This window comes from Nerophis lumbriciformis, linkage group LG18, assembly GCF_033978685.3.
Source record: "Nerophis lumbriciformis linkage group LG18, RoL_Nlum_v2.1, whole genome shotgun sequence".
NCBI lineage: Eukaryota > Metazoa > Chordata > Actinopteri > Syngnathiformes > Syngnathidae > Nerophis > Nerophis lumbriciformis.
Window position 1 is genome coordinate 32,424,662 of NC_084565.2, and position 12,073 is coordinate 32,436,734.

Sequence of the window (12,073 nt, forward strand, 5' to 3'; positions counted from 1 at the left end):
AGTGACAAAAGACTCATGCACCTACAGAGGGCTACATCAAGATCCGATCGTTTGCGCTTTACTGAGAGGAATATCTTTCTTGTAGTTTGGAACAACGGCCCTTGCAAATCCTACACCGATATCTGTTATTTTTGTTCTTTTAGATAAAGGATTCATCAACTTAACATCGACAAGCAACACAAGCATTCACGTGCGCTCCGGTGACAGCTTTTCCCTCACGGTGGACGTGGAGGCTTATCCCAGACCCCACACCTTCTCCTGGAGCTTAATGGGCCACCAGCTGAAGAACACCAGCGACCACGTCATCACCACAAACAACCACGAATACAGGTATGACGTTGCCTCGGGGTCCCGGATGGAATTTAGCACCGAGTTGGCTGCGGGCCCTCGCGGCGCCAGGGCAAATACAGCGCAACCAGAAAAAACACCTCGCGGGTGTTTGAGCGAAACCTGACCCGTCGGTAAAAAAAAAACACAGTGAAGTATTTGCGTCATGAACTTCAAGATAGAAATGACATAATCCAATTCATGCCTTCACACTTGTTTGTCAATGTGGCCGAGTCAGGACGTGATCATTGACATTGTGTCTCTATTGGACCTCTTTATGCCGTTTGACACTAGAAAGGAAATAGTGGGAACATCAAGTCAAAAAAAGACACGTATTTATTTTAGTCTGTTAATTGTGTTCTTTTGCACTAAAATAATCTGCGATTGGCTGGCGATCAGTCCAAATAACAATTCTAATTCATATATGTGTAACATACTTGGCCAATAAAGATGATTCTGATATTGTACACTGCAAAAACTGAAATCTAAGAAAGATTAAATATCTCAAATAAGGGTGATATTTGCTTATTTTCTGTCTGATAAGATAATTCTTCTCACTAAGCAGATTTTATGTTAGAGTGTTTTACTTGTTTTAAGGGTTTTGGTCCTAAATAATCTCAGTAAGATATTACTGTCATGATCTGTGGTTTGGATCATGTTTTATGTTATTTTCTGTTTAAAGACTCCATAGTTCCTTGTTGCACTTCCTTGTTTGTTTGTTACCTTGACAACCATTAGTGTCACCTGTTTCACGTTTCAGACTCACGCACCTGTTGCTAATTATGTTCACCTGTCTCTGATTAGTGTTCGGCCGCTCACCTGCTACCCGAGCACTAATCAGAGGCATTATTTAAGTTTGCCTTTGACAGTCAGTCGGCCTGGCGTCATTATTTGCTTCATGCAACCTGTTACGGAAGTTGTGTTTCATGTCAAAGTTTTGTGAGTATTACTTGTCTTAAGTCCATGCTAAGTGTTAGCTTCTTTGTTTCCTGCGCTTAGTTTTGTGCTTTAGCTCCAAGTGCGATCAGCGCGTTGTGCCTTCGCTTTGTGTTCCTTTTTTGTTTGTACCTCTTTGGGTAATTAAATAATGTTTTTACCTGCACGCCTTGTCCGGAGTAGTCCATTCTGCATCCCGGGAGAACAACCCGTAGTGAGCTGCGACCCCCCCCCCCTTGACAATTACAGCTTGTAGCTGAGATTTTATGACCTATATAGAGTAAAACATGCTTGAAACTAGAATATCAACTGATGCATAGCTGTGTCATCAACACTCAAGTATAAAACTGCTTTTTCAAAGTAATAATTCCTTACTTCAAGCATGAAAAAAAAAAAATCATGATGCCGAGTGCATATGTCAAGATAATGGCACTAGTATTTACTTAATTTAAGAATATTTTTCAACATATTAAGCTAAAAGGTCTTTTTTTTTTTTTTTTTTTTCTTCCAAAAAAAGTGCACTTTTTATTAGTGAGAATATACTTATTTTAAGGTATTTTTGGGTTCATTGAGGTTAGCTAATTTTACTTGTTTTGACAAGCCGAATTTTCTTGTTCTATTGGTAGATAATTTTGCTTAGTTCAAATAAAATACCCCTAATTTTTGTATATTTTGTTCTTGTTTTTGAACACTGACTTTTTGCAGTGTATTACACAACGTTTTTATTATTCATCCCCTTTTATGTAATGGTGTTGTTTTTGCATAACCATGTTAATTACCGTTCAGCATTTGGTTATTTAATCCCCAGTGCAAACACATACTAAAACTGGGCTCAAACACCATGTGTTTAGGCAAAATGAATGTTTACCTAGCAAAAAAGTAATTTACGACCTTGTTTTTCAGGCACAGCAGTGAGCTGAGGCTGGTGCGTCTAAAGACGTCGGAAGGTGGCGTTTATACGTTTAAAGCTTCCAACCGTGACGCCTCGCTGAATGAGACATTTACCGTCTTTGTCACCAGTGAGTTGCTTTGATCTTTTTATCTTGAGATAGGTTTTACACTCCTTGAAATCACGAGTAGGCTTTAGTTACAATAATCATTAACCTCTCTGGTGGTACGTTACTGTGGTTCGTTGACTCTTTCCTTTGTTGGCCCTTTGTATTTCCTAGCTAAACCTGAGATTGTGTCTCACGAGGGCCCGGTGGACGGGCAGGTACGCTGCGTGGCTGAGGGCTTCCCCGCCCCACAGATCACATGGTTCTACTGCGAGCAGCCTTACGTCAGGTGAGCTCGACAAACCAGGAATTGGTCAAACTTGGTTAAACTCTACATTCTCGACACCTAGTGGTTAGTGTTCGCCCTGAAATCGGTAGGTTAAAGTTAAAGTACCAATGATTGTCACACACACACACTAGATGTGGCGAAATTATTCTATGCCTTCGACCCATCACCCTTGATCACCTCCTGGGAGGTGAGGGGAGCAGTGAGCAGCAGCGGTGGCTGCGCCCGGGAATCAATTTTGGTGATTTAACCCCCAATTCCAACCCTTAATGCTGAGTGCCAAGCAGGGAGGTAATGGGTCCCATTTTTATAGTCTTTGGTATGACCCGGCCAGGGTTTGAGCTCACAACCTACCGATCTCAGGGCGGACACTCTAACCACAAGACCACTGAGCAGGTTTTGAGTTCAAACCCCGGCCGAGTCATACCAAAAGCTTAAGTTGTTCAACAGTCCGGGGTCTCTGTTGTGGTATTTTAGGCTTCATAATGCGCCACACATTTTCAATGGGAGACAGGTCTGGACTACAGGCAGGCCAGTCTAGTACCTGCACTCTTTTACTATGAAGCCACGCTGTTGTAAAACATGCAGAATGTGGCTTGGCATTGTCTTGTTGAAATAAGCAGGGGCGTCCATGAAAAAGACGTTGCTTGGATGGTAACATATGTTGCTCCAAAACCTTTCAGCATTAATGGTGCCTTCACAGAAGTGTAAGTTACCCATGCCTTGGACACGAATACACCCCCATACCATCACAGATGTTGGCTTTTGAACTTTGCGCCTACAACAGTCCGGATGGTTCTTTTCCTCTTTAGTTCGAAGGACACAACGTCCACGGTTTCCAAAAACAATTTGAAATGTAGACTTGTCAGACCACAGAACACTTTTCCACTTTGCATCAGTCCATCTTAGGTGAGCTCGAGCCCAGCGAAGCCGGCAGCGTTTCTGGGTGTTGTTGATAAATGGCTTTCGCTTTGCATAGTAGAGTTTTAACTTGCACTTACAGATGTAGCGACCAACTGTAGTTACTGACAGTGGTTTTCTGAAGTGTTCCTGAGCCCGTGTGGTGATATCCTTTACACACCGATGTTGTTTTTGGATGCAGTACCGCCCGAGGGATCGAAGGTCATGTTGATTTTCGGCCTTGCCGCTTATGTGCAGTGATTTCTCCAGATTCTCTGAACCTTTTGACGATATTACGGACCGTAGATGGTGAAATTCCTTGCAATAGCTGGTTGAGAAATGTTGTTCTTAAACTGTTGGACAATTTGCTCACGCTTCTGTTCACAAAGTGGTGACCCTCGCCCCATTCTTGTTTTTTGAATGACTGAGCATTTCATGGAAGCTGCTTCTATACCCAATCGTGGCACCCACCTGTTCCCAGTTAGCCTGTTCCCCTGTGTGATGTTCCAAATAAGTGTTTGATGATCATGCCTCAACTTTCTCCCGTCTTTTTTGCCACTTGTGCCAGCTTTTTTGAAAAATGTTGCAATTGAATATAGGTTGGAAAGGATTTGCAAATCATTGTATTCAGTTTTTATTTACGATTTACACAACGTGCCAACTTCACTGGTTTTGGGTTTTGTACAAAGCATACATGAAATGACAAGAAAAAAATCTATAAGGTTGCAACATTATTATTATTATTATTATTATTATTATTATTATTATTATTAGTTGTGTTATTGGCACACCGGAGGCGTGTCGGTCAGCCAGGAATGATGATGGCAGCGGAATCTCTGATTGCAGGATTTGACGAACCTGACTTGTGATGGTTCTACAGTCCTGGACGTTCATAAACGATTACATATCAATGAAAAATATAGGGGAAAAAAAAGATGCTTTCATTTTATGTAGTGCCTTGCAGTACTGCACGCCCTGCTTTCGTCAAGCTGTTGTTAATCAGTTGGCAAGTGCTCACGGAGCACCGTGACTTGAGCTCACCCGCTCGACTGCATAGCACCCAAATAAGCATTGTGGTGTCAAATATGGAGCTTGATGCTCGTTTTACAAGTATCAAATCACTGGAAAACTCCAAACATGCTTCATTGTAATGTGCAGTCACTGCATCCAGTTTTTTGTGCACTGTAGGAATGAATTTATATGCTAATGCTTAACTTTAACATATGTTGGCGAATGAATATGTGAAAAATGTGAATAACAGGAAATGGCACTTTCTCTGCTAAAAAAAAAAAAAAAAAAAACATTGTGCAGTAACAGTTCTGCACCAGTACCCGAAGTAAATCCTTATATCCCAGTGCTTTTATCTGGATTCTCACCAATAATATAACTCCTTCTTTCTTGGCTCATGGTTTAATCCTGGTGTGTTTGTCCCACAAGTTATTTATTAGGGCTGTGAATCTTTGGGTGTCCCACGATTCGATTCAATATCGATTCTTGGGGTCACGATTCGATTCAAAATCTTTTTTTTTTTTTTAATTCAACACGATTCTCGATTCAAAAACAATTTTTTTTCTTGATTCAAAACGATTCTCTATTCATTCAATACATAGGATTTCAGCAGGATCTACCCCAGTCTGCTGACATGCAAGCAGAGTAGTAGATTTTTGTAAAAAGCTTTTATAATTGTAAAGGACAATGTTTTATCAACTGATTGCAATAATGTAAATTTGTTTTAACTATTAAATGAACCAAAAATATGACTTATTTTATCTTTGTGAAAATATTGGACACAGTGTGTTGTCAAGCTTATGAGATGTGATGCAAGTGTAAGCCACTGTGACACTTCTTTTTTTTAATTAATTTTTTTTATTTTATTTTTTTTTTTTTTTATAAATGTCTTATGATGTCAATGAGGGAATTTTAATCACTGCTATGTTGAAATTGTAACTAATATTGATACTGTTGATGATATTCATTTTGGTTATACTACTTTTGGTTTGTTCTGTGCCGTGTTTGTGTCTCCTCTCAATTGCTCTGTTTATTACAGTTCTGAGTGTTGCTGGGTCGGGTTTGGTTTTGGAATTGGATTGCATTGCTATGGTATTGCTGTGTATTTTGTTGGATTGATTAATTTAAAAAATAAAAATAATTTAAAAAAAAATCGATTAAAAAAAAAAAAAAGAGAATCGATTCTGAATCGCACAATGTGAGAATCGCGATTTGAATTCGAATCTATTTTTTCCCACACCCCTAATATTTTTACAATGTCAAAATGGCTACTTTGAAAAATGTAATTCATATTTTTGTTTGTATACAGTATATGGTTTATACCAGGGGTGTCAAACGTAAGGCCCGCGAACAGGTTTTATCCGACCCGCGGGATGAGTTTGCTAAGTATAAAAATTTGCCGAAATTTTTGAATTAAAGAAACTGCTGTTCTAAATGTGTCCACTAGATGTCGCAATAGCAATTCTTTGTATCTTTATAGATTGTTACATATGTAAAAATAATAATAAACCACATGTTAGTGCACCAGTTGAGGAAAATGAGCAAACTACATAAATAACATCCTCTAATTTGATTTGTATATTATTTTTTTATCTTGATATATTGAAAATGAACACCAATGAGTTGGTTAATGAACATTATCACATAATTTATTCAGAAAGTATAAATAACGACAAATAAAGGTAGAATACTATAAACCGCAACTTGCAAGTGTAAAAAAAATGTTTTCTAACATTTTCAGAATGTGCTTGTTCTATTTTTAAACAAAGAAAACAATCTGAAGTTGTCTATTTTTAAGTTATCGTGCTGTGATTTTACCAGTCCGGCCCACTTGGGAGTAGATTTCTCTCCATGTGGCCCCCCTGATCTAAAATGAGTTTGACACCCCTGGTTTATACTATTAAACACAGCATAAAGCAATACACCAATTAGCATCACAGCTATGTTATGAAAGACATATACGGTACTACAAAAAATACTGTACAAAAGCAGCTGTGTTCAGTTAAAAAGGAATTCCCTAATATAACACAAGCTGAAGTCATATATAATTAGCTGGGCTAGCATCATAGCACATTACCACAAACTTAGCATTAGCTTAATTAGCATAATTGCTGTTTTATAAGAAACACCCAAGTAAATGTAGTTTTAGCTCAATTAGCATCACAACAGAACAAGAAAGAAAAGGAATTGCTTACCTCCTATAAAAATATGTTTTATTACTGATGACTTTTTAACACTGATTTGTTCTTCTTTGTTAGTTATTAACATTAGGACCCACAGAAGGTTGCCCAAAGAAGTGCCTGACTAAAATAACAACAACAAATCATTGTGTGTCTCATAAAAGTCTTAAGTCAGCATGTCTCGCTTGTGTCTCAACCAAAACGACTAATGACTAGTTTGCTGACTATGACGGATCTTTTTGTGTCAACAATGTTAAAATAATCCTCCATTGTTGCCCTCCACCCCGTTTGTTACGCCCATTGCACCGGTCGCCCACGTGGGGGGGGGGGTCCCCACATCTGCGGTCCCCTCCAAGTTTTCTCATTGTAATCCCATTGGGTTGAGTTTTTTCTTGCCCTGATGTGGGATCTGATGTCGTTGTGGCTTGTCCAGCCCTTTTGAGACACTCGTGATTTAGGGCTATATAAATAGACTTTGATTGATTGATTGATTGATTTGTTCCAGGTGCTCCCAGCAGGTGAATGCCACCCAGGAGGAGCAGAATATCATTACCGTCACACTGTTCAGTCCTGCGTTTGGCAAGACGGAGGTGGAGAGTCGGGTGAATGTCAGCCGGGGACGGTTCAATACTTTGGAGTGCGTGGCTACAGTAGAGGGAGAGCAGGCCTACACGCTCTTCTCCATCAGCGGTAAGCCAGCGACACGATCACAACACGTGCAAAGTTACACCTGCCTTGCATGTGGAGTCATCGCATTGAGAAAAAATAAAATAATATATTCAATATCACTTTTGTGACCTAAAAATATTTCAAACAATACACAAATAATAAAATATAGACATTTATAATGGATTATTAAATGCAATAATATATTGGAATATCTTTTTTTTCCATACAGTAATGGCATCATGAAAAACAATCCCAATCATTTTAATGATATATATAATTTAATTATATATACTGTATATATTTTAATTGTATATTATTTCTTTTTTTCTTTTTCACTTTTCCTTACATTTTAATGTTAAATGTGTTTTTAAATCCATATTTTGGAGAAAAAATGTTTTAATTAAAAATGTGTAAAACAATACAAAAATAATGAAATATAGACATTTAAAATGGATTATTGAATATAATATATTGTTGTTTTTTTTCCCCATAAAGTAATGGCATTATGAAAAACAATCCCAATCATTTTAATAATGTATGATATAATATTTAATTATATATATAAAATATATATATATATTTTTTTTTAAATTGTATATTTATTTTTTATTTTTCACTTTTCCTTACATTTTAATGTTATTAAATATGTTTTTAAATCCCTATTTTGGAAAAAAATGAATTAAAAATGTGTAAAACAATACAAAAATAATGAAATATAGACAAAAGTACCTTATTTTCACCATACCTGGTTGTCCAAATTAGGCATAATAATGTGTTAATTCCACGACTGCATATATCGGTTGGTATCGGTAATTAAAGAGTTGGACAATATCGGATATCGGCAAAAAGCCGTTATCGGACATCCCTAAATATAGTGTATGTCAAACATTTTAATCTGCACATAATCCTGAAATGTGCTCTTGCTGACATTAAATTACATGATATTATTACTGTTCTGAATGTACTGTAGACAAACGCTAAATGTTCAACATTTTTTCAACACAGATTTTATCTCATAGGGAAGCATGGAGGGTTCAGTTGTGAACACCCGCTTACAGTAAGTTACCAAATATGGTTCCAGATGAAAGGCTAAAGATTAGTCATTCTAGTTTTGAGTTGCTCCAAATGATACATTTTAAAGGCAGTAGAGATTTTGTGTGTTTTCCTCTGATTTAAGTACAGTGCAAATGCATCTGACTACAATAATCACATATTTGAAAATGAGATCCGGCAAGGCAATCTGTCCCAACTCCAAATATTGACTAAAAGCAAGATTTTGGCAAAGCTGAACCGTCTGCCATAAACACTCTGACACGTTCCTTTGACATGATAGGCTCCGATAAGATGCACAGCTTGAGTACATTGTTTACTTTGGGAATCCAAATCTGCCGTGTCATAACGGCTTCCCCATCTGCCAAACAATGTCCCACAAAGAGGCAGCATGACGTGACTGGTTGGGGTTTGAGAGAGCCACCCACGCTCTCGCAGCCGGATGCAGGAGTGTGGGTGAGCGAGGCGGGGAAGTGTCCCGATGGCTGCTCCGCGGGCCTTTTTGGAGGAGGCTCGAAGGTGTCACGCAGGGCTTTAGAACTCACTGACAGGTTTACTGGGGGATTTGTTCTTGCAGACTCTGCATTCTCAGATTTGAAGTGGAGAGAAAGCTTCTTATCTCTAAAGAGCTTATTACAGCCCGCTGGACAGAGGAGCAAACAATAAGGCCAGACACAAAGGAACGCAACGCCACACGTACACATGCACACAATGACTCACCACAGCTGGAAAAACAGAAGAACACACTGTCGTGAAAACATATTTTGAAAAATGTTCAAGAAAAAATGTGTTCAAGAATGTTGTGTCTTCCAGAGATGTTGAGGGCATTGTTCAAAAACAGCAACACTCATTATTTATACTTGACAAAACTTTAAAGAAGTTATATTTTAAACCTCTGTGGCATGCATAATTTAATAGCAGCTAAATTCCACCAGGAAGAACCAGGGAATTAAAAGTTAGAATACCAATGATTGTCACACACACACTAGGTGTGGTGAAATTTGTCCTTTGCATTTGACCCATCCCCTTGTTCACCCCCTGGGAGGTGAGGGGAGCGCCCGGGAATCATTTTTGGTGATTTAACCCCCAATTCCAACCCTTGATGCTGAGTGCCAAGCAGGGAGTTAATGTGTCCCATTTTTATAGTCTTTGGTATGACTCGGTCGGGGTTTGAATTCACGACCTACCGATCTCAGGGCGGACACTCTACCCTCTTGGCCACTGAGTAGTACACAAACATTTTGGATTGCAATTTTTTTATTTTTTTTATTTTTTTTATTTTTTTTTTTGCTCAAATATTTCAATCAACTTCAATCCAAAAAAGGCTAACACATGAAGTTATTTTTCAACTAATTGAATGCCCATATTTAAATTTTGAACAAATTGCATGGAATAAGTAATTCACTAGAGTTGCTACGATATCAACGTTACATGATATATAAATTATATAAATTTGGCCAACGATTGAGCTTTTAATACCCTCGTCTAGAGATGTCCGATAAAGGCTTTTTTGCCGATATCCGATATGCTGATATTGTCCAACTCTTAATTACCGATATCAACCGATACCGATATATACAGTCGTGGAATTAACACATTATTATGCCTAATTTTGTTGTGATGCCCCGCTGGATGCATTAAACAATGTAACAAGGTTTTCCAAAATAAATCAACTCAAGTTATTGAAAAAAATGCCAACATGGCACTGCCATATTTATTATTGAAGTCACAAAGTGCATTGTTTTTTTTAACATGCCTCGAAACAGCAGCTTGGAATTTGGGACATGCTCTCCCTGAGAGAGCATGAGGAGGTGGGCGGGGTCGGGAGGGGGGGGGGGGGGGGGGTCGAGGTGGGGAGGGGTAGGGGGTTAGTGCTGCAAGGGGTTCTGAGTATTTGTTCTGTTGTGTTTATGTTGTATTACGGTGCAGATGTTCTCCTGAAATGTGTTTGGTGTGGGTTCACAGTGTGCCGCATATTTGTAACAGTGTTAAAGTTGTTTATACGGCCACCCTCAGTGTGACCTGTATGGCTGTTGATCAAGTATGCCTTGCATTCACTTGTGTGTGTGTGTGAAAAGTCGTAGATATTATGTGACTGGGCCGGCACACAAAGGCAGTGCCTTTAAGGTTTATTGGCGCTCTGCACTTCTCCCTACGTCCGTGTACACAGCAGCGTTTTAAAAAGTCATAAATTTCACTTTTTGAAACCGATACCAATAATTTTGAAACGGATACCGATAATTTCCGATATTACATTTTAAAGCATTTATCGGCCGATAATATCGGCAGTCCGATATTGTCAGACATCTCTACTCATCATACCGTGGTAATGCATGTTGATGACACATTCTTGCTGTATCACGCAAATTTGACAACGACAAGCGACCGGCTGTGTACTCAACGTTATGTAGCATCCTCGCTTGTGAGATAGCAGCTAACTAATCCCCCGCCTCAAAATTCGGGGAGTTTTTGTGCATATTAAGGGCTTCAAAAAGGCGATTAAACTGGGAGAATAATAATAATTAAAAAAACATTGGAATTTAAATAGGGTCCTTGCGGTGCGCTGCATTGCCCTAAATAGTATCAGTACAGTACGTATATGGTCGATACTACAATGATTAGATCAATGTTTTTATTATCACAAAATCGTCTTTTCGGTTGTTGTTTTTTTGTTTACAGGACTTTATACAGGAAGCCATGCTAACCACTAAGCAAGCTAGGGATAGGCGGCTGATTGGTACAAATATCCACAGCAATATTTAATTGATATTGTCAGACTGTCATACATTTATTTTTATATTTGAGATCACACCTGTAAACAGTCAATAATATACAACAGAAAGTAACCAGTTATTAACAGTAGATTAATAAGTTTTGATCAAATAATACAATTGAAAATATGTTACCGCATACGTCAGCAGCTATATCAGGAGACTTGGTAACCCACATTGAAATGGTAATTTATATGCCATACATCCATACATCTTATTCCGCTTGTCCGAGGTCGGGTCGCGGGGGCAGCAGCCAAAGCAGGGAAGCGCAGACTTCCCTCTCCCCTTTCAGGCCAGCCGGGAGACATAGTCACCCCAACGTGTCCCCAGGGTAGACTGGTTGGGCAAACTCCCATGCACCCTCCAGAACCCTGCCGAGAGTATATCGATCAATCAATCAAAGTTTACTTATACAGCCCTTAATCACAAATGCATCAAAGGGCAGCAAAAACCACAGCGACATCTCAGATCCCACATCAGGGCAAGGAAAAACCCAACCCAATGAGAACAACGTGAAACCCTGGAAGGGACCCCAGATGTGGCCCCTCAAGACGAGCCGTAACGAACGCATGAATAATGATCTCAGCGTCGGAGATGGACAAAAAGTGACGGATTTTAGCGATATTACGGAGGTTGAAGAAGGCTGTTTTAGTTACACTCTTAATGTGTGACTCAAACAATAGAGTTGGGTCGAAGAATACCGAGATTCTTTACCGAGTCGCTTTGTGTAATTGTTTGGTTATCAAATGTTAAGTGCCGGTGTCTAGCAGGACCGATAATCAGCATTTCCGTTCTCTTAGCGTTAGGATGCAACTGTCATGATCCGTGGCCCGGATCATGTTTTGTTATGTTCTGTTAGTTTTGGACTCCCTTAGTTCCTGTTTGTGCACCTCTGGGTTTGTTTTAGTTTCCATGGGGATTAATTGGGTTCACCTGCCTCTGGTTAGTGGT

At 39.0% G+C, this 12,073-nt stretch overlaps 1 protein-coding gene across 3 annotated transcripts in view; it reads left to right on the top strand.

The window, feature by feature from the left end:
- kita (KIT proto-oncogene, receptor tyrosine kinase a) overlaps positions 1–12,073 on the top strand; it is a 129,649-nt gene that overhangs the window by 68,764 nt on the left and 48,812 nt on the right. For all 3 annotated transcript variants that reach the window (XM_061978101.2, XM_061978099.2, XM_061978100.2), the window contains exons 6-9: positions 144–330; positions 2,167–2,282; positions 2,433–2,547; positions 7,138–7,322. In XM_061978101.2, the coding sequence (XP_061834085.2) occupies positions 144–330; positions 2,167–2,282; positions 2,433–2,547; positions 7,138–7,322 (603 nt within the window). The remainder of the gene's footprint in view (positions 1–143; positions 331–2,166; positions 2,283–2,432; positions 2,548–7,137; positions 7,323–12,073) is intronic.